The sequence below is a fragment of the Ammospiza nelsoni genome, chromosome 1 (genome assembly GCF_027579445.1).
Source record: "Ammospiza nelsoni isolate bAmmNel1 chromosome 1, bAmmNel1.pri, whole genome shotgun sequence".
Lineage (NCBI taxonomy): Eukaryota > Metazoa > Chordata > Aves > Passeriformes > Passerellidae > Ammospiza > Ammospiza nelsoni.
Genome location: NC_080633.1, coordinates 116,287,827 through 116,311,533, shown reverse-complemented (window position 1 = coordinate 116,311,533; position 23,707 = coordinate 116,287,827). Strand labels below are relative to the sequence as shown.

At 40.3% G+C, this 23,707-nt stretch overlaps 1 protein-coding gene across 3 annotated transcripts; it reads left to right on the top strand.

Annotated features, from left to right (window-relative positions):
- The first annotated feature begins 7,853 nt into the window (after positions 1–7,853).
- Positions 7,854–19,763, top strand: LOC132074548 (cytochrome P450 7A1). Of its 3 annotated transcripts, none has more exons than XM_059474427.1 (7): positions 7,854–7,880; positions 13,042–13,186; positions 14,455–14,695; positions 15,048–15,661; positions 16,951–17,081; positions 17,996–18,171; positions 18,783–19,763. In XM_059474427.1, the coding sequence occupies exons 2-7, from the start codon at positions 13,107–13,109 to the stop codon at positions 19,080–19,082; spliced, it is 1,542 nt and encodes a 513-aa protein (XP_059330410.1). In that variant the 5' UTR covers positions 7,854–7,880; positions 13,042–13,106; the 3' UTR covers positions 19,083–19,763. The 3 variants fall into 3 exon arrangements, with proteins under 3 accessions (XP_059330410.1, XP_059330401.1, XP_059330419.1); XM_059474418.1 differs by lacking the exon at positions 7,854–7,880 and adding an exon at positions 12,590–12,697; XM_059474436.1 differs by lacking the exon at positions 7,854–7,880 and adding an exon at positions 12,903–12,945.
- The last annotated feature ends 3,944 nt before the right edge of the window (positions 19,764–23,707 follow it).

The following is a 23,707-nucleotide window of genomic DNA, read 5'->3' as shown; positions in this document are numbered from 1 at the left end:
CTCACCTAAGAAGAACATTCAGTAGGAGGTTGAGCATTCAGGAGTTGAGCAGTCCTCCAGCATCCAGAAGGAGGTCTGCTCCCACCTACAGTCTCTTTCTCCTGCCCTCAGCCAGTCCCAGCATTTGCCCAGCTCTTCTGAGAGAAAGCTTAACTCATTGCCCCAGGAGAAATCAAATCCACCAAAAAACATGGTGGTTGGAGCCATACTAGCAATAAAAGGCTCTCTCAAACACAAGCATGAGCCAAAGCAAGGGATTGTGTGGCTGGAAACAGGAGAAAGGAGGAAGCAGAAGGAGAAATGGGAATGAGAGGGAAGGTTGTTTCGCTTCACTCTGGCACTAACAGGCTGTTTCATCATTTGAGCTGTCTGCACAACCATAACCTTAGTTAAGCTAAACAGAAATTTTGTGGCAATATATTTTTCTCTTGCTGTTGCAGTGTGTTTTCCAGTTCTTGATTCTCTCCAGTTGCCAGCATCCAAGGGTCTGGGGTAGCAGCCACAGCAGTGCTGAATGCAGAGGAGCAGCAACTCTTTGGCAGCTCAGGAGGCTTCTGTTTCTATATCCAATAATCAGCCAGACCTGGAACCTTCCTGCATGCCACTACCTGAACCATTGGCTGCTGAGTCGTGTAACTACGGGTCATTAAATATATATGAAGTGAAATCTTGAGCTTAGGGTATCACAGTCTTCACAAAAACCCTGTATTACGCGTCTTCTGGGCCAGGAGGAAAGGAGGGAATCTAGCTTTAGTTTAATAATGACTGATAATTACTGCTTTAGAAATGCTAAATTTTCTATGTAGCCGAAGGAGATTTTAACATAAGTGCAGTGAAAGTTTTAAAACTGTGCTCAGACAAAGTGTGCTACTCTTCATCCTGAAATGACCTCAGGGCAGTGAAGCCCTGGACCCAATCTGTAGAATGAAGAGCACTGTAGTGTTCATGTAGCATGGAAATTGCAGGTGTATGATTGAGAGTTTTCCAGTGCAATTCTGCTGGGTGCCAGTGTTGACAGCTGAAGGATGATGTTTTCTTTTGGTTTGATATTGAATGCTCCTCTCATTGCAAAGACCTTTCTTCTCTCCAGAAAGCTAGGCTGTTATTTGCTGTCCTCTGCATTACTCTATCTCCTTGTGGTCTTTCAAGACAGCCTGCTGTTATGCAGGGAGCAGCCTTTTCTAGTGGGTATCTGACTTGCACTGTCAATGCACCCTCCCTAATTTTACCCACAAGACTGTAATGGATGTTCATTTTCTTTATGAAGATGTCCTAGCCCAAAAACTTGGCTCTATGTGGTTTATTTCTCATTGAGCATACCATCTGTGTACTATTGCAGATACATAATCTAAGAGCAAGCCAAGTCCAGGTTATGGGCAGTAGCTCTGGCACCGCGTCCACCTGCAGGACATCCATCTTGGTATCAAAAGTGAATCTTATCATCCTCATCTCCCAGTATATTGTGAAACATGATTTTAATAAAGATTTTGAAAATCTGCATAAAGGTGTTTCTTCTGGCTTAAGAACAGCTGTTGGAGAGAGAAAGAGTACACTTTTGAGAAATTGTTCATTTAAATGTAGGAACAAAACTTAATAGACCAGAAAGATAATTGATGAAAAATGGCTATGTCTAATCTGTGCAACCAATGCAGTTTGGCATGTCTCAGGATCCTCATCCTTTAAACACACAGACCAAAGACAGTTCCAACTGCTGGTCTAGTCTCGTATCTTTCCCAAGGAAACCAAATTTTGGAAGGAGGTAGCAGTCAGAGTCTTGGTGTCTCAGTCATTCTGTGAGATGAACTGAGCACCTGGGACAAGGGAGATACTTGTGTGTTCTGGAGTTTGGAGGGAGACAGAAGAAGGGCCAGGCCATATCTTTCTAAGAACTCCACTGAGACTGAGGAGCTCTAAGGAGCCAGAGGTGAATTGCCCAAGATTAGTTCCTAAGGTATGTGCATCTGTTGTTTGGAAGAAGTAGAACAAAGAGCCAAGTTATTAGAGTTTGCTTGTTTAAGTTAGAATACCCATGGGCAAGTGTGATAACTTTCCATCATCAGTGTACTATTTGTGGGTTTTTTGCTGGCCTAGTGCCAACTTTCAAAGAATAATAGAAACCACCCACTGATTGGTATCAGTCTCAGCTGTTGAAAAAAATCTTAATAAAATAATACATAGTTATTACTGAAAAATACACATTTCTCCTTTGAAGCTGAAAACAGGTTGTGCTTTTGTTTGTAAGGAAGTTCTCCACCCACTCCACAATTAGTGGTTGCTCAAAACATGTACCAATTGTGCAAGACAGCACCCTGTCAGCACTGGAAACAGAATAATTGTATTAAGGTGGTTCCATACCTGGGGTAGTTATGAGGGAGTTAATGGGTCCTGCTCTAAGCCAGCTGAAAGGAGTGTCCAAACATGTTGTTTGCATTTCTAGAACAAGCTTTCCCCAAACCAGCTTAATTGTGGGGCTGCATTGCACTTGAGCTGTACCTCTAGACTTCATCTACCAGAATTTTTGTACTTTCCATGTGGAAATAAGATTTTTCAGCAAAAACCCCTGTTATGCAGAAGAGATTACATTACAGGAGCTTTGCCCCAGTAATGTACTTAGCATTAGATACTGCTCGGTCACTTTTTTCCTCATTCCCTGTTCATATTTTTTTTGGATCTTGCCTTTTAAGGGCATTATAACATATTAATTTCATATTATTGCATATTACTTTTAAGGGCGTAACACCCATGGGGTGGATGGCACTCAGTGAGTTATTTTCCACTGCTCAGTTGGCAGTTTCATGCCTGATTTCCTGTCTACTATTCAAACTCCACTCTAAAGATGGAAATACTAATGTTGTCCCCATCCTTACTAAGTAATGCTCTAAGTGCTGTGCAAACAGTTGCTCATTTATTTTCCATCATAATTCTGGGGTACAGACAAGGCATTCAGACACTCAAGTTGAATATGCTCATAATGCATTATTCTGAGCTCTCAGTTCTACAAACTCATGTCTCATGTTTGTGGTAATACAGGAGATATTTTGTTAAATCCCCACCTTCCTGTCTTCACTCATGATTGAGTGTGCCCAACACTTCTGCAGATTAGACCTAGAGCCTCTGTGGGGCAGATAGAAAATGAGCAAAACACAGGAACTGCTTTGTGGAGAGTCTGGAGAGAGGAATTATTTGTCACTGCCTGACAGCAGCATCCAACTCCACTGCCTGACAGTCTAGGGTGTGAGCAGTATGTTCCTCTGTCCTTCTCATTCCTCAGACACCTTGTAGCCTTTGCAACAGATGAAGAAGAGGTCCTGCAGACAACAAGCTCCTTCATGATCCTGAGCCAGTCCTAGGAGACAGGAGACAGGAAAGAGAGCCAAGGAAGGGGTGGATTTGAACTCTATGCAGGCAAGCGGGAGGAGTGACTGTGCTCTTCCTGTGCCTTATCCACAAGAGGGATTTTGCTGGAAAGCATTTAAATAACCTGAACAGTTCTTTCCTACCTCTGACATACACAATTCAGGGTTTAAAAATCTATATTCTTTGTTTTCATATTGTAAAGACTACCTATATTCTTTGTTTTCATATTGTAAAGACTACATAGACATGGCGGAAATGAGGTGTATATTTCACAGTAGCTGTAATATTTTGTGTTTAACTGTTTTTCCAGGGATTCAATGTCTTTTCCTTTCTCCTGGGAACTCTGAATTAACATTTTATACATTCATGTTAGATATAGTCTAGTTCAGTCCAAGGCTGTCGTCTAATATAGGTGGTGTTCCATAGTCTAGATGAAGCTTGAAGCAAGACAAAAGGACAGATCCCTCTGCCCTCATAGAATCACAGAAGAGTTTGGGTAGGAAGAGACCTTAGAGATCATATAATTCCAAACTCCTGCCATAGATAGGAATACCTTCCACTAGACCAGGTTTCTGGTCCAACCATCCGACCTATCCTGGGCACAAGTGCTTGTGGCAAATATAGCATGAGGAATCATGAGGTCTGATGCCTGGCTCTTTGTCTTAAAATGCCTCCAAGGATAAATTTGAGCAGACATCTGCCTTTGGGATGGGGTGGTGGGACAGAGGTGGGCAGTCCTTTTGCTCTGCTCTGGCTATTGGGGCTGTAACCTCTGGAAGTGGCAAAGGAGGGCAGAGGCCAAGAGCAGCTGCTACAGCAAGGCTCACTAGTGGCACCTGTTGGAGAATTTTTATGGTACTTTCGAGGTGAATTAAACGCACCCTTGTGCTTCATTACAAAATAAGCCAATGAACAATGCACTGGGCAGAGTCCCCATCACAATATGTGCCTCTACTGGAATCTGCAAAGATGCACCACAAACAGATGCCTTATGTACACAGCACCAATCCAAGATTATTTGCATGGGGCACCTCAGCCTGTGGATCCACCCTTCACCCAGCTCTGCTGCTCTGAGTTTCGCTTGGCTCCCTGAGCACTCTTATTCCAGGATGGCTACAAGACAAAGCTGAGACTGTTTCTTATCTCATCACCAAGGGAAACTTCACTCCCTTGGAAGGAGTCTGTTCTGGCTCTGGCATTCCTGCTTCCAGCCAGTTTAATCCCTCCTTGCTCTCCATGCCAGATCATTCCTCAGTCACAAATTACCACTGCTGAACAGTTATAATTAGAATTTCGCTTATATGTCTGTCACCACTGGAAGTCTTTGGACCAAGCCAAAAATGTTGGGGGAGACTGTCATGGGAACTTGAATTGCTGTGAGCAATCAGGAGATGGCTCATCCAAAGGCATGTGTTGGTGTTGGCACAGTGCCCTTACTTTTCTGGGGAGCTGTCTCCATGCTGACTCAGCAAGTCAAATGCTTCCCTTAGCTCAGGAGTGGTTTTTGGCAGCCTGCCACTGCATTTCTGACCGCACCAAACCTGTTTAACTTATAAGACCAGTCTTGAGCTATATAACGACTGGAGCACCAATGTTTGTCTATTTGTTTAAAAAGCAATAATTGTCCCCATCTGTAAACTAACCATTTGTTTAAATCCTTTTATCTTTTACCTTGTGTTTTGTCTTTATTTTCCTGTTCTCTGCTACATCTACCTGTCACCCTTCTTCCATCAGCTTCTTTCTTCCTGTTACCCTGTTCTTTTTGTGTGTTTCTGTTTTAATTTTTGTTTTTCCACCTATAGTTTGTTTTTTCAACTGCAAAGCAAAGCTGTAAGAGGTAGATCTCTGATCTTTGCCTATTTAAGTAAAAAATAATATAGAAACATATAGAAATAAATGGGCCACATGCAGTATTACAGCAGCTCTGGTAGTGAAAATTAATATTACTTTTCCAAATTAGTAATCTGCATTCAGTTGCAATTCAGTTTGCCTAAGCCAGAAGGCTGATTCACATGTAAAACCAGTGGGCTGCACTTTGGACAGTTTATTTAGCCCCATATTCATATCTTTTTAATCTAATCTGAGTAGTTGAACAGCCTTACATTTTGAAGTTGGTTTCATATTATGTCTGTGACACCACCATGCCTTATTTTTCCTTTCTTTTGCACAATGAAGACATTGTTCACTGCCACAGTTTGCTTTCTCAAAAAAAAAAAAAAAAAGAAAAAAAAAGAAAAAAAAGAAAATCAAAGAAGCTTTGGCTCACAGAAGTATGATCATGAAGAGGAATGCATCGCAGAGAAGAATTGAAGTGATGACTGGCAGATTTCTTCTGTAATATAGACAGGCACTCACTCTTCAATCTTGGCTTGTATCTTCCAAGAAATATTGTATTATAAAAAGTAGAATATAGCTATAGGAAAAAGAAATCTTTACTTAAATCTAGTAGTAGAAGAATGTGTATTTTCCCTTGGAAGAGTAAAATGTGGCCCAGTTGCATAACTGTGTGCCCCACACTTCTACTTCTTTGCATTTTGCACAGTCCAGTGAAGCTCAGATCTCCATTAAAAACCATATTTATATACAACCATTCTTGGCAAAATTTTCCATACCTAGGCAACAGGCTTGCATAAATCCACCAGGGATGCTCTGAGAGGATGATTCCTGTGTTCATGTGTAAATGCAAAAGAAAAGTAAAAATATTCTGAAACCAAAGAAAAACTGTTTAAGGAAAGCTCTGCTGATGACACCCATCATTTTCAGGCTGTGGATCCTTTCCAGCTGCACTGTTAGTCCAGCTTCTCCATTTTCCCTAAACGTCTGGAGACTTCTAAAATCCCAAAGTGGCCTAATAGCTGCTGAAATCACCATCAAGGGGAAGTTGCTGGTGGTTTCCAGCAGCTGTCAGCCTCTGTCTCCCTTAGAACTGTAGTGGCCATAGCTGAAATAAAAAGTCCCCACTGTGACTACAGGCGCCAAGCTGGCTCCCAGGCAGATTGCCTCTTGCCAGTAAGGTGGTGGGCCTTCTGATTTCCTTTCACCCTGGAGCAATGGATGTTGTCCTTGCACAGGTGGTCACTTCAGGAAGAAAAGGAGCATGAATCCAACCCCACAGCAACCTGATGTGAGGTTTGCCAAAGGGACCCAAATCCAGACTGCAGGACCAGAGCAGCACCAGCACTTGCATAGAGAAGATGGAAATAGCTGTAAACAACAGAGAGGTTCCTAAGATGCCACCCTTCTTACAGAATAGGTGCAGGTGTGACTGAGTCTCCATGGCTTCTAAATGCAGATGTAGAGTGAATTGTGAGTGTGATGAAGGCGGGGACATGAAACAAGTGCTACACTTAATGGATGCCAAACTCAGGCAGTGAATCATAAAATCATAGAATGGTTTGGATTGGAAGTGAACCTTAAAGAACATCTAGTTCCAACTCTCTGCCATGGGCAGGAACACCTTTCACTGGGCTGCTCAGAGTCCCATCCACACTGGTCTTGAACACTTCCAGGGATGGAAAGTCCACAATGTCTCTGGGCAACCTGTTCCAGCGCCTCATCATCCTCACAGTAAAGATTTTCTTCCTCGTATCTAATCAAAATCTACCTTCTTTTGTTTTAAAACCTGTACCACTTGTCTGATCACTAAGTTTGTGCAGAAAGTTCCTTTCCATACTTCTTGTAAGCCCCCTTTACATACTGCAGGACTGACAGCTAAAGAGCAACTAGGAAGCTACAGAGCAGTGCAGCTCTTTAAAAGGTGGGGAGGGAGGGGGTGAGGGGGGGAGGGAGGGGGGGAGGGAGGGAGGGAGGAAGGAAGGAAGGAAGGAAGGAAGGAAGGAAGGAAGGAAGGAAGGAAGGAAGGAAGGAAGGAAGGAAGGAAGGAAGGAAGGAAGGAAGGAAGGAAGGAAGGAAGGAAGGAAGGAAGGAAGGAAGGAAGGAAGGAAGGAAGGAAGGAAGGAAGGAAGGAAGGAAGGAAGGAAGGAAGGAAGGAAGGAAGGAAGGAAGGAAAAGAGCATCAGCAGAAGAAAAGATAAGACAAGCAAAGTGAGGCAGAAGGTGCCGTTGCATTCTCTGCTCCATCTGCTGGAGCAGCCCAGAACAGCTTGTAGTATTCACCCAGACAATTGGATTGCTGCAATCTTCTCCTGGCTTGCTACCTAACTACCTTTCTTCAAATAATTATTTTGTAGCAGTGAGCTGCATAATTTTTATAATCACATCTGAGATTTGATTTCTCCCTGTTAAGTGTTTTGAGCACCTGCAATTGCACATTTAGAGTAACAGGATAATGTAGAAGCTTCTGTTTTGTTATGAAATTGTACAACTCAACTCCAGGGTTTTAAAAAAGAAAAAACTGCTTTAAGAAGATGCAGTTTGCTGCACTGGATGAATGGTAATAACTCCTCGTGGTTTATTTTACAGCCATTTCCTTTTCCTGTTTGGGTTCCCGTATGAGTTCTCTTTTGTCTCCACTTTCATAATTGCTCTCTTTACAGCTTCTCCTCAGCAAAACTTAGAAAAAGGTAACTTTCATAAATCTTAATATTATCAATTGTTACTTTAATCATATGTTTAATAGTTTCCTTTCCTTTTTTTCCTATTAAAATTCAAGTGAAGGATGGTGTTTCTGATTGAGATTTAGTTTCTAATGCTTGATATTAAAGGGAAGATAGTGGCATTGTAAATCCCAGGTCTGACAGGAAGGTTGCCAAACTTTCAACTGACATTCCTAAAAAACAAAGAAAATTCCAGAAAGAAAATAAACTGATATGGTGCAAGTAAATCAAGTTGATTATCTGATATATAAGCACATTCAGAAGATACTCTGAGATAAATATGGAAATATTAATTTGGTCATTAGAGGAAATATCTGTCCTTACTATTGTTAAAATGCTCAGGGCAATTGTTCTGAAACAGGATGCAAGTTCCCAAGCCTGTCTAATTTTATAGCCCATCAATGTTGGTTATCCTAATGTAAATACAAGGCATTGTCTGTGCAGAGTGCTTCATCATGAAAAAAAATGACAGGGTCAAATATATCAAATACATATGTATTGTAATATATACAATGATATCAGATTACAAAAGAGTTGTACCTCTGCAGTTGACTTACAATCAGCAGGAAGAAAAAAAAAAAAGATGATGTTGATAATGATTTTTTAAAAATTTTATTTTTAATTTCTTTTTTTAAGGAAACAGGAACATGCTATTTTGCTGGAGTCAGATGACTCACAAATTCTGCAGAAGGCAGGGTATAATGCAGGCAAAGTCTGCCCTCTTAACAACCATGACAGTTGCTAACAGAGCTGTGGAGTGATATTGTAATAGCATGAATTTATTTTAGGTTGTGTAGATTATTAAATAATTAAACTATGGCATTATTCTTTACAGTGTCTTTAGTATAATTTTACTCATATTCTTTTAGATAGTCTGTTATAATTTAGGTATACAAGATTTCCACCTATTCCATTGACCCAGGAAAACTAGGGGAAAAAGGTGAATCCAGCTAGGGATCTGTTGGAACTATATCTGTAATTACAATCTCTCTGGGGAAGATGCTGCGTTTCTGGCATGATCCCTTGGTAACAGCAGCTGGGTTATGAGGGCAGGCTGGGCAGTGTTGTGCCATGGTGTGCCATGGTGTGTCAGGTCTGTTGTTGTGAGGGGACACGGCAGCCAGTGTTCTCTTCCCTGTGCCCAGGGCACTGCTGATGCCTTTCAGCTTGCAGACATATGATGGCTGTGCCAAGTCAACACTGGTGCTGCACAAGAACCTTCAATTTCTGGACTGTCCCCAGTACAGGATCCTGTGTGCTGATAGCCATCATTCCTCTCGTAAAATAGATGTTTCTTGTGGCTGGTGAGGACTAAAGCCTTATTTCTTGTTCTGTTTAACATCTTCAGTGATCCCAAAAAAGCCAGGTCTTCAGCTTGGCCCTCAGAAACCTCAGTGATCTTACCCAGCATATCTCCATATCTTCATTTAAGTGATACTTGATGTAAATGCAAAGAAAAATATATAGACCCATGGAAGAAATATCATTTTTGGTGTATGGAGGCAAGAAACAAATATTGACTCGCCAAGTTCAGTGGCTGCTGTAAAACACAAGTGCCACACAAGGAGGTTACCAGTAGGTGGTGACATATAATTATTTATTAGCTGTTTTCTGGCTGCAAAGGTTCTGAGCTACAAGCAGCTTCACTGTGAAACTTCTTGTTTAAGCTTTCCTTTTATATTGCTCCACCTTTCTGAGATCTCTTTTACAAGTTTCACAGCTGCAGACGTGCTTCCTAGCTGCAATTGCATCTTCTGGCTGTAGCATGTTAGCCTGCTCGTGTTCTGTGAAATGCAGGGCTGCCTTCCCACTGCTGGGCAAAATGCTTGGTTTGTGTGGTTTCAGGGATTTTTGTCTGTTGATAGAAGGAAATAAACTAGTTCTCACAACATGTGCATGAGAAAAAAAAGCCAATCCTTTCTTTGTACAGTGTATCTCTTATTTACTTCCCATGAATAAACAAGTTATAGAGTTGGCTGTATGGAAATCTGTGTGGAAATCTGCTATTTACTGCCAAATGTAATCAGCAGCCTCTCCTAAGTCCAGCACACCCTTTCTGCACATCAGTGCTCCCAGGTTATGAAGCCATTAGTAACCCTGGAAAAACATTATTCCCCTCAGCTTGGTCTATCTATTTTTTTCTGTTAATTTAAATACCATGTATGGATTGTCACTAATAAAAGCCGTACAGCTACAACATATGAGATAAAGTTCAGGTTTGGATAGTGAGCAGTTTTGGGGTAGCAGGAGGAAACAAGCCTTAAGCCTTCTCTTAGGTTTCAGGAATCACCACAGAAGTGATCTGTTTTATGGGAAGGGTACTGGCTCCATGGAGGCCCCGGCTCCACTTGGCTGGCTGGAGCAGCGGTGATAGATAAGAGTGCTCCTGGCAGCCTCTGCCCACAGCCAGTGGGTGTATCTGGGTGAAAAGTGCCCTTAGGGGGAAAGTGGTGCAATCTAACCATGCAGCAGTCTCACCACAGTTCCTGGCCCTGAAGACACGAGCAGACCTTGTGCAGGCCCGGCTGCCCCCGGAGCCCGTGTGGGCAGCCATGCTGGGCTGGAAGCGCTGCTAAAAGCGGGTACTGGGTGAAATGTCAGCATGCCTGCATCCACGTGCTCTTGAGCTGGACTTTCTGAACTGGTTCTAGCTCAGTGCTCATTAGGGCTTGACCAAAATGTCCTATTACAGTTCTTAAAAGGTTTTGCATTTTCTACCTACTATTTGATACCTTGCTGAGTTTTTGATGAACACCCATGCTCAAACCTGCAGTGAACAAAGGCTTATACATTCAAACATATGCAGTGCTTTATTCCTGATGCTGTCACTGGCCTGAGTTGAATCTTGAGCCCAAGTTGTGACAGTTTTTCACATTAATATTCTTCTTACCATTTACACGAGGAGTTTTCTTCACTGAGCCAGAGCAGTACGTTTTTTCTGACTGCACCCATAACTCTTGTGGGTCATCCCCTTGGGCTGGGGCAAGACAGCCAAGCTCATACACAACACACAAAGGGTTGCAGAAAACGTGCTCTCTGTCAATCAGTAGGACCACATGGTGCCTTTAATCCCTGCTGTACAGACTGGCAACTGCCTGAGCTTTGTCTGTGGGAAATACTGTATTTGTCTGAAGAACACCAAAATACCACACCCAGAACATCAGGGCACTCCACTAGTGCTGCTGAAAAATCAGGAAAGCCTAATGCCCACTAATATAAATGGAAGGAGATTCACACCTATCATCTGCTAAATTTGGTGGAGTATCTGTGGCAGACAAGACTCCTGCTTGCCTTTATCACAAGGACACAAGTCACAGCCTGCAGCCTGTTGTAATACAGGCTGGCTTTGGGATTGTAGATTGGCCTATTTAAGACTTTCCTGAGAGAAAAAGAAATTATTTCAGGTAAGTTGCCAGGGAGCTCCTGTGCTCTGCTATTTTAGAGCTATTACATATGTACAAAGCAGAAAGTGAAAGAAGGTGGGCAGCTTTAGAGAAGTTACTGCTGCTGTTTTCTGGCAGCAGGATGCCATTTATAAATTATGTTATCATCACTTTGCAGCACAACAACCCAAAGCACAGAGAGAGGAGGCAACTGTGATGGCAGCTCTACCTAGTGCAACACAAGATATGATGAGGGGACACAGGCAACTGCTGCTGGTTAAATGTTATTCCTGGGTCTTGGACACAAAATTGACAGTAACTTCTGACTTTTTCAGTGTTGTTTCAACTACACATCCAAAAAGAATTAGACACCAATATAATAAAATTATTATTATTTTTTAGGATGAAGAAGTCACAGGATGAAATCAAAGATGATGCCCAGAACTGAATTTTTCAATAATGCAAACAGACAGGAAATGGAAAAGCAAGGTTTTTATAAAGCAATTATATAATATCAAGCTAAATTCAGCTAATGAAGAATAACTTTTTATGGGAAAATAAATTAAACACCTGTGCTTAAATGAAAATGGGATAGAAGACTGGACCTGACATGCAAAAGGAGTGATTTTTAGATTAAGTGAGGGCAATCCTTGATGCTGCAAATAAGGTTAATTTCTTCAGTACAGTAATTTAAAATTTGACTCAAATGTAATGACATGTGCACAGTTATCCCATGCCTCACTGCCTGCCCTGGTTTGAAGCCAGGACAATAGTTCCACCTGCCAGATTTGAGTGTCAATGCCTTCAGTGTAGTGTTCTATTGCAACAGCAAGATGCCCAAATCTTTACTGTTTTTTCACATAACTGTAGGCACACCAACAAAAACTGGTACAAAAGTGAGTCTGAAAAACCCTTCAGTTTCTCTCTTAAAGACATATTAGGCCTTGGATGACTAATGGAACATCATTGTACCTGAGCTGCCTCCTTGATGGCTTGATGCCAGCTCTAGAAGCAAGCCAAAGTTTGAATTCTCATAAGTCAACAACAGAAAGGAGAAAATATTTAGTGGGAAAATAAAAGGTGGTCCAAGGACAATGAAAAAAAAAACAAAACTGAAACCAGTGTGGTTGTCTAGATCTACTTTCTTTTTCTTCTTTGATTCACTCTATGAGTCTGTGAAAGACCATTTCTACCCTTTCTTCCAGACAAACATTGTTAGAGGAAGTAGGTCCACCTCCGCAGCCATCCCTTTGCCCAGCTGCTGAACCCGCCGCTCCCTCTTGCAGTGGCACTCCAGAGCCAGGGCAGCCCACACGGAGAAGGGAGGGGAACAGGCTGGCAGCTGAAGGGCAGCACGGGCTGCAGCCACCAGCTAGCACAGCCTGAATCTCCTGGACACCGGTCAGTAACCATTTCATATATTGCTAAACTTGAACTATAAACTGCAATTGGTAAATCTGCAGGATTCATCAAAATACACCTGGCTAACCTTCAAATTATCAACTATTACAGCTGTTTGGTTACTTTGGAACTGCTTCTGCTACGTGACATTAGCTCAAGGCCAGATCTGCAACTGTCTGCATCAATCTGGCGAAGCTTTCTGCAGAAAGGTGACAGAGAAGAGAGGGAACAAGCTCTCTCCAGAAATGGTTAATCAATAGCTTGCTAGGTTGACTCAGTGCCATTAGATACAGTAGTGTACCCACTGTATATAAATTGTGACCTGTCTTCTGTTTCATTCTCAGTCACCTCTCCTGCCATCCTGGTAGCTACCCATTTTCCACTTGGAAGCTTTTGGGCATTACCAGAAATGTTCCTGGCATCCTGGATCTGGGGAATGGCAGTAATACTTTGTTGCGTGTCTTGGTTTCTTCTAGGGAGGAGGAGAAGGTAAGGACTCTTTGTAAAAGCATCTCAGTGTGCCTGGCCCTTATTTGTGTCAAATATCCTGTGTACATCACTAGGAGAACTGTTGTCAGACACACGCAGGACAGCATAGACAATGCTGTAGTTTGGTCTTTTGAGAGATTTATGTTCCAACCGAATTTTTGTGTATGAACTCTGCAATAATAGTGTATTGATGCCTAGAGGTAGCTGTAGATACAAATCTATGCATCAGGGAGGTAATTAAAATATTAATAAGTATGTCCTGATTTCCTAATGTTCTGAGATGTAATTTCACCTGTATTGTAATCACAGAGAATACCTACTTATATGTAATTATTGTTTAATACCTACTTACAAACATTTTTGTATTATATCTAGTAACACAATTTAATACAGGTAATATTTATGTATGAGGTGTATTCCTTAAAAGCATTTATCCTGCTGACACATTTACATAAGGAGTGAGTAATTTGCTTAACTCTTCTTATCTTTTAATTTCCACAGTCATTTTCTAGTTTTATTTTTAAAAGTTTAATTTTAAAAAAGGTGAAAATAATTAACTTCATTTACTGGAAAAGTTGAAATATTATATGAAATTTATTTCAGCAGTCAATGTCCTTATGCAGGAAAGTTGTTTCTGCTTAAAAAAAGAAAATAATTTAAACATATGCTTCACTTTAAGTATCTGCTTAATTTACAGCATGTACTTGATGACACATTCTCTGGAACACTAGCTCTTATGCTTACTGAGAATCATAGCAAAATTCCCATATTTTTAGAAAGATCTGGTCTATTAATGAGATATGCCAATAATAACAACCTTTCTATGCTAAAAAGAGTCTTTGCTTGGTATTTAAATTAAATTGTGGACAAAATTGTCCAAAAATGTATAAGATAATATTAGTGTGATGGATTATTTATTAATGTGACAATTTCATAACTGTGTTTTAGCTAATAGCAATAATTTTGCATTTGGACAGGTGAAAAATATACATCTGATCCAGGGAAAAGAAATATTACATAATCAAAGTGGTTTATTATGTGTATTATTATGTCTATTAATAGTTAAGTTGTTCTTTCTTATATAGCTTAGCTCTTAAAGGGGAGAAAAATTACTTGTAAATAAACTACTTATTTGTGATTTTTGTCTTCTTTTTTTTTTTTTTTTCACATTACACAAAACCTACCATCAGTATTTTACATGCCTGATAGTTCTGGAGAAGACATCTTTATACATAATTTTAAATGGAGCTTTTGTTTGTGTTTTGTAGGCGGCAAGGTGAGCCACCACTTGAAAATGGGTTCCTTCCATACCTGGGCTGTGCCTTGAAGTTTGGTGCCAACCCCCTTGAATTCCTCAAAGAAAAGCAGAAGAAGCACGGCCACATCTTCACTTGCCATGTAGCAGGGAAATACATTCATTTCCTCACTGACCCTTTTTCATACCATGAATTGATGCGCCAGGGAAAACACTTGGACTGGAAAAAGTTCCACTTTGCTACTTCTGCCAAGGTATTCCTGGTTTTAATATCTAACATGCAAAGTATCTGCTGGCATACCCAGTTAATCCCTCTAAACATAACTGTGCCTTTGGATAGTTATGGATTGGTTTCACATTTCTGCACTTTTACTGGTTTAAAATATTGAGATCTTTTTTTCCTCTTCCTAAATGTAAAAGAAATTTGCAGTGATTTGGATGTTCTAAGACTATACATCATTCTAAGACTGTACATTATTTTGTTACATTGTTATCCTTTCCTCTAGTAAGCTATGAAGTTATACTTTGGCTTGTGTTTCTGTTAGACTTTATCATCCAGGTAATGACAGGCCTTACTTATCATGCATACAATTTATTTTGTGACAGGCTTTTGGGCATGGTAGCATTGACCCAGCGGAGGGAAACACCACTGAAAATTTTCATCAGACTTTCATTAGAACCCTTCAAGGCAATGCCCTAGATGCCCTCATTGAAGCAATGATGGAAAACCTCCAGTATGTCATGCTGCAGTCAAGAGCACCTAAGCTTCAGTCTAATACCTGGGTGACAGAAGGACTTTATACCTTCTGTTGCCAAGTGATGTTTGAGTCTGGCTTTTTAACACTTTTTGGTAAAGAATTTAATTCAAATAATGACAAAAACCTATCATCAAAGCAGGAAACTGAGAGAGCTCATATCCTAAATGCCCTTGAAAACTTCAAGGAATTTGATAAGATTTTCCCAGCCCTCGTGGCAGGGCTGCCCATCCACCTGTTCAAGAGTGCCCACAGTGCACGTGAGAAGCTGGGAGAGGCCCTCCTGCACAAGAACCTCCTGAAAAGGGACAACCTCTCTGAGCTTGTCACCCTGCGCATGTTCCTGAACGACACCCTGTCAACCTTCGATGACATGGAGAAGGCCAAGACCCACGTGGCAGTGCTCTGGGCCTCTCAGGCAAACACCATTCCTGCCACCTTTTGGACCTTGTTCTATCTTCTTAAGTAAGTCCCAATGCTTCTTGCTCCCAAACAAGCAAAATATTTGTCTTTCAGAAACCAATTCATTAGTACACGCCAATTCAACTCCTTGATACCTCATCAGTGGTAAAAAACTTACTGTTTGCAACCGAAGTGCTGTGTTGTTCAGGACTTCCACAGAAAAGCCCTTCACCCATCTGAGAACAAGTGGTGGGAGCACAGAGCAATTCTTTAGAAACTTTCTTTTTTTTTGTTAAGGAACAGCACTCCAGGGCAATGCTACACTTTGTCAAGAAAGCTTTGGAGTAAATCTGTATGATATGACATTAAAAGTGCTAGTTACAGTCAAAACATTAATTGTATTAAAGGCTACAAATATAACTAGACATTTTTAGACCATCTCACTAGAGCAGGCAAAATGAGGTTTAACTTCATTATTGTTTTCACAGATACTTAATAGAAAATAATTTATATGTTGATGAACCCCACTGAAGCTCTACTGTAGATTGCACGTGCTGAGCTTGTTACTTGTGAGACAAGTGCACAGCTCAGATAATGCTATCAAATGTCCATTTTAGAGTGGGCCTTTCTGGATTATCTGCTTCAGCTAACACTTTTACTTATCATACCTACTTCCAATGCTAATTTTTGAGATTATTTAGTACTTTTTGCTCCAATAATGCATTTGCTTTAGATTTTCTGAACTTGGGGTCTTTTAACACCCTGATTGTGCCTTCCTCAAGACACAATTGGGGCCTCCTTTATTGTGTTTATATATTTCACCAAAGCTCATATATTCCATGTCTGAAAGAAAGGCTAGACAGTGAAGGGTGCTATGTGGGCTCTTGGTATTAGGAAGATTCTTTTCAACTAGACACAATATTGTCACAGCAGTCAGAATAAATGATGTTATAAAATTGATCTATAATCCTGTTCCTAACCTTTCTACCTGCAGTGAGGCTATTTCCTAATCTACAACTGGCAGTTTTTTTCCTTATTTTTGGCATTGCTTTTTAGTGCCAATACTGTTTATTACCTGAATTATACACATCAGTTCTGTCCCACTTGTCATTGCAGACAAAATCAAATACTTGAGATTCCTTTTTTTTCTTGTTTTTTTCCTTTGAAGTTATCATACCTTTGCCAAGACATGAAATAAATAGAACTGCAGCTTTTTGCTGCAACATTTTTATTTTAGAAGGTTGTACTTCTCTCTCAACAAAACAAATTTTGGTCAGAAAGAAAATTAATAGCAAAACCACTTCTTAAAGAATTTTTAAATTTATGTTATACCTTTGCTCTTTTGATCTTAGGAATCCAGAAGCAATGAGAGCAGCTACCAAAGAAGTGCAAAGTGTTTTGGAAAGTGCTGAAGAGAGTATCAGCTTAGATGGCAAACATATTTCCTTGAACCGGAAACAGCTGGATAATATGCCAATACTGGGTATGACTATTTTATGCAGGATTATTTTATGCAGAAATCACAATACAATTTCCATGGTCTTCTGTTTATTACCATATAAATGCTTGCTATAGAATTCCTATGGAATTAGCAAAGAAACAGGAGAACAGGAAACTATTATGTTGCTTAACAGTAGCCAACACAACCAGGCTTCCCAATATCCCAGGTGGTACTGAGACTATCAAAATTCACATGAACAGCATTTTTTCATGGGTAATGGTATGTCTCAATAATCCTATACTGAACATAACATAGACACATGGATAATTCTAAACAATATTTTGTTTGATTATGTCTTTAAATCAAATAAAAAGGTGTTGCCAAAACTTAAATCCTTATTCTTATCATGTGAAGCAATGTTCTCTAATATCATTACTTATATTTCCTCTCAATATTTTTTAAATTATAATTTTCAGAACTTACAGAGAGTTGTTATGATGCTGTTTTTTAACTACTGTTACTTAAAAAAAGAGTCAGCTAATATTGAAACAAAAACTTCCCACATTACTTTTTTTCTGAGTATGGGTTTCTATACAGGACCTCTTAAAGCTCCAGAAAATACTGCTCACTGCACTGTTTCTTTGTTATATTTTCAGTTTTCACTGGTTTGGTCTTTATATCAGAGTGAAAATATGTCTCACTTTTGAACATTCTGTTTCGTCCACTCTAAGCATTCTTTGTGGGGAAAGCAGATTAGGCTCTCAGTGGTATCTGCAGAAGGGATAGAAATGCTAAAAAGAAATTAGATACTTTTTTAGGCATTTAGAAAGTTAATAATAAAATATTTCTTCTAATAAATCTAGGGTTGGATAACGGCTCTGAAATAGTTCAAAATCCATGACCTGCCCCCAGTTTCACTGTTTCCATGGCAATCATTCCTTGTCCTGTCCCAACAGACAGCATCATCAAGGAGGCGATGAGGCTCTCCAGCGCATCCATGACTTTCCGAGTGGCCAAGGAGGATTTCACTTTGCACTTGGAGAACGACTTTTACAAAATTCGCAAAGATGATATTGTAGCTCTTTATCCTCAGCTGCTGCATTTCGATCCAGAAATCTATGCTGATCCCTTGGTAAGCATTTTTTTGCAAACTGCATTGAACTTGGTGTTCTGGCAGAAGTTAACAGGCCTTTGGATAAAGCACTTATTGAGGTGCCCCATGGCTGGTTCTCTGTTGTACCCCAGACAATCCATTCTTACACCTGAAGATGTGATAACAAGAAAAAACAAAGGCAGTGAAAGCACTATCTGCAAAACAGATTTTAGTGCAACCAAAAGGTGTGCTACGAGCCCCAGACAGCCCTCTAGTTACTGCCTTCCTCAGTGAGGGAAGATCATCATTATGAGGGTTTTTAAAGAAGGATAAAGATAATAATTTCCCTAAGGCACAGAATTAGAATTCTTCCAGTTCTCCTTCTGCTACATGAATAAGAATGCAGATTACAATCCTTATTTTTAGAGGTCAGGAAAGAAAAGGGGAGTTATCAGCAAAGAACCTGGGATCCTGTCCCACATAACAGAACTTGTCAGCAGCTACTCTTTCGTAAAGAACCCCATGGGGAATGGTGGTACTCTACAATTCTGATTGGGGGAGACATCCTTTTCCCAGCCTGGCTTAGCAGCTTTATCTGGCATCTGGAGGTATCCAAATACCAAGGAACCCTTTTGTGTGTTTAATTGCAGACATTCAAATACGATCGCTTCCTGAACGAGAAGGGAGAGGAGAAGACCGACTTCTACCGGCACGGCCGGAGGCTGAAGCATTACTACATGCCCTTTGGGACAGGCATAGCCAAGTGCCCGGGAAGGCTCTTTGCTGTCCACGAGATTAAACAGTTTTTGGCTCTGATTTTTTCATATTTTGAGATAGAGCTTGTGGACAGTAATGTGAAGTGTCCCTCTCTAGACCAGTCCCGTGCAGGACTGGGTATTTTGCAGCCATCAAATGACGTTGATTTCAGGTACAGGCTGAAATGCTTATGAGTACATGTTTTGTATTATGCATATGCACTATGTACTAGTAGTACATAAATACACTGTATATACTAACAGTACTAAATGCACTGTATAACATATGCTTTATATACATTTTATGTATATATGCAAATGAAATGCTTCAAGTCTTGGGGGGAAAATATATGTAAAGATGCTGCTTCACCATTTTAATGAAAAATGTGCACCAGCGTGGTACCGGCATTCAGTGGGTTTAGTGCTCTCTTTTGATGCAAATGTTTCCCTTTTTACCAACCATTTTGAAAGGCAAGTTAAGGTTTTCCATTGTGTGTGTCCAGCAGCCAGGTTTTTTTCTGTCAGCAAATACTTTCCCACAGGTAGAATTTCATGAGCTAATTCATAATAATTTCAAAATTGTACTGCAGTTAAAATATAATCTTTTCTATAATTGAAATCTTGGGTGGGGGGCTGGGCCTCCTCATAGGTGAAATAAAGTTTTTGTTGTATAAAGGCAGATTCACAGTGGGGAGGAGAGAGTTTCCTGGGGAATTACATTTATGGTTTTATGAAAAACTGGAAGAAGATTTGAAAAAAACCTACAGAAATATTCACGTTCAAGTGAAACCTCAAAACTTGTATTATATTCTTTGTAAGATACTTATTTTTAGAAAGTACTAACTGTCTTAAAATAAATTATATTGGCTAAACCAATTGCATCTCGAGACTGTTTGTTGTTTTAACATCTTAGCATTATCAAAGGTTTATGCACTCATCCAAAGCCACCCACACCAGTTTTAAACTAGCCAGCTCAAATACCAATATGGAGATAAATAAATATCTAACACATATTCACCAGTGGTTCTGGCTTCATTTAACCTCATTGCCTAAACTCCATATTCCATGAGCCTCCTTAAGTCTTTTTTCCTAGTCTAATTCCATTAAAGTTACCATGGGTAGTGGTGTGCCCACACATTTTATTTTTAGTGATGGCATGTCCATAAGAACCATTGTTTCAAGGTTAATATAATTTAATTCTCTCTAATATTCCCGTCCTTTTCTGCTACAAGTGGCGGATGTATGTATGTATGTCTGTCACAAAAGTCCATTTTTTAATGAAATTTCTTTGGTCTAAAAGAGCGAGCTTTCTTATAATTTGCTGATGAAAAGAACATATGGACTTAAACATTGTTTTTATCCTGCTTTTTTCCAAGAACTTTTGATCTGACCTTTTGTCCTTAACTCAAAAGTAAGCCTCGTGAGAGAAGATGAGATGCAGGACTATTTGATATTTTCACATTCTGGCAAGATATCCAGCCTAGCTGATAGAATTGTTCCTAAATAAGGAATTTTTGATTGAGTTCTAGAATTACTTTGAATTATCTATTCTTTTTTCCTCTCACATCCACTGTGCTAAATATTCAAAGGTTAATAAAAAGATTATGCAGCATGTGCATAACACTTTATTTTTTGTGCAACACACATTTATTATCTGTGTGTTGTCTTTGTAATTTTATTTAATCTTTTTGCATTTTCAAAGGAGAACAGAGAACATAAATTTCATGCACGATGTATAATATTAAACAATTATATATAATGCAAGGAGGGTTGAATTATTACTTTGGTTCTCTTGGGAAGGGTAGTATCCAGTACAGCTTGTTTCCACACTTCTGCCAATTATATTTTGTATGATTCATATAAATTATAGCATATTCAATGTAAGCTAATTTGGAGAGTGAATGCAAGCCTGACATGCACCCTGGTACTTGTTGTTATCATTAGAATATCTGCTCCTTCTTTCTTAAATAAATCCTGCTTGAAACAGCAGTTTTTGAGGGCAGCGTGGCTATGTAATATTTTAAGAAAAATGCACTGCCTTGAAGAAAAGGAATTCAACATGGAAAACAACAACAGAAAAGAGATAAGACAACTGCTAAACTAATTCTAGGTTGCTTCAAAAATTATGCCTCTTTTACATCCCATTGTCTGCTTCAAACCAACTGCTCCAGACTTTTCTGGCTGTGGTTTAAGGGGTTCTTGTGAGTTCCTTTGGTGAATGAGAGATTGAAGTATTCAGTAGCTCCTCAAGCTGATCTGGCTTTCAGCTTCCCAAGAGTGGGAGAATAATGGAAGATGGGTGAGGAAGATTGGTGAACATGGTAAAATGGCTTGCAAGCTGAGGTGTCAAAAGCCACGTACATCATACCAGTTACTGTTTAGCCTCATGTGCTGGACAACACCTGTGTTCAGATAACATAGTCCTGAGATAGATTTAGAGGTATCCTGTTGAGCATGGGTGAGATTCCTGTCCTGCTGTGGGAACAACCAAACTGTAGTAAACTACACCTGCATGAATCCCTGATTTAGAAGGAAAAAGAGAAGGTTTGGTGATCCCCTAGCACTCAGAGATCTCCATGGTGTCTGCATCCCTGCCTGTGTGCCTCTGCCTGTGTGCTGCTTTGGGAATCCTCCCACTGGCATCACAATTTAAACCCAGACAACAACCAAGCCCCAAACAGCCAGTCACTCACTCCCCCAGCAGTAGGATCAGAGAGAGAATCAGAAGGGTAAAAGCTAGAAAACTTGTGGTTTGGTTTCAACAAAACCAAATTTTCTCTCCATTTCATCCATGCTGTTGTGGTTGCTCCTGTGTCCTGCCTGAGCTGGTTCACACACCAAGGAATACTTACAATAAAGAACTCAGGGGAAGGTGAAAACATCAGAGGATCACTCCACAGATTAAAGTCCAGTTCTGACCACTGTGGAGAAAATAATGATTAAAGTGCAGAATCACCACAAGCTGGTAGAAACCAACATTGTCACCAGACAGGGCCCTGCAAGGGTGGCTCAGGAGCTCCTGCCCAAACTCCTGTGGCACCATGGTCCTCACCACTCAGCCTGGGCCAGTCCTCTCTGGCTGGGATAGCAGCTCTCCATGGATGGCTGGAGCACATAACCTGTAGATTGATATGCAGTGTATAGAACAGAGGCAACCAGTCCTTTCTGCTCAGCTCAGGACTCCTGTAGCCTGAGGATGATAAAACATGTCTGCAGGGGACTCTTCTTTTTCATATTGACCTTGTGTTATGCAGATGAAAAGACCCAGTATAAGCCCCTAAGTATGCTTCCACTTTGTGACAAAAGACACACAGATGAACTGTTTGAATAGCTTTGATATGGATTTCGTTTTTTTTTTTTTTTTCTTAATATATGTAGGGCTACATATACAAGTATTTTTGTTTACTGCTGTAGCTGCTAATTTTCTAACCTCAGTTAGAAAACCCCCTCTAACCTATTAAGGGGGTTGCACAGATGCAAGTGAGGGGAGAAAAGAAAGTACAAGGTCTGTGGCACTATGCCTCAGCTAATGTAATCAAATACTTCAGCAATCAATACTCATCTGCCTTGCCAGGGTCACAAACACCACAAGGTTATACCAGGGCAATTCTTTCTGTGGTCTCTCCTAAAAGCAGGACTTGTATTAAGACAGGAAAACAAAGAAAAATAATACTAAAACCATAGGAGCAATTAGAAATATATTGGACAGATCCAGGCTGGTAACAAGCAGGCAGCCTCTGCTGTGGGCTGTGTATTTCACATTATATACTTACTATTTAAAATGCATGAAGAGGTAGGGGCAGAAGAGGAGCCACAACCTCAGCCTCCAGGTGGGCACCCTAACCATTAGCATAGCTCAGGCATTTTTCTCAGGGAATTTGTAGTGTGTTTTCTCAAAAAAATAAAAAAGGTAACAGACTCAACAGGATGATTTGCATGACTTCTGGACAGTGCCCTTAGAGCCAAAGTGCTCTCTTAGCTGAGAGAAGATTCAATTTCAGTTTGGGATTGCAGTCCCTGAGGAAGTTGGTGAGTTCAGTCTCTCCCACACCCCCAGGGACAGCTCAATGCTTGTGGTTGTCCTGTGTAGGATGAGTAAGAGAGAGGGATAACCCTTAAGGAACACATAAGTGTAACATAGATTGGGCACGTCAGGGAAATTAAATGTTCAGATTTTTTTGGACCCAGATGAGCTGGACATTGGGCTGGTCAGATGCCTCTGAACAGTGATTTGGGGATTAGGAGCAAGGCTGGCGGAATGAGACCGCGTGGCTCATAAGCCAGCAGAAGGAGGGTGAGCATTTGGGGTGAGCAGAGTGAACCTAGGCAGTGAAAATGTTCTAGAGTTTTTTCAGGCTAAAAGAAATATTTACTGATCATGGAGCTCTTGGAACTGACATGGTGACCCTACTAATGAAACATGACACCATGTCAGAAAACAGGACAGTTTTACAGTTCTGAAGCCATGCTGGCCACAGCTGATGTAACAGAGCTGAGTTCAGGCAGCCACTCTTCAACGTGTCAACAGTGGTTTTGAGCATAGATTCTTCAACCCTTCTTCATTTTTTTTTTTTATCTTACTGTAAGAATATCAGGATAAACTGGTATCTCTATTATGAGACATCTTATGCAAGTTTCTGATGAAATAAAAGAGGAAGCAAAAAGAGGAAAAATCATGGCATAATTTTTCTGAAAGCATGAAATACATTTTAGAGATAACTATTGCTTAGCTGATGATAGCATCTTCAATTTGTTCATGGTATTTGTCTAAACAGAAAGCTGTGGCACCATAAATAGGTATTTGCCATTTATGACCTGCA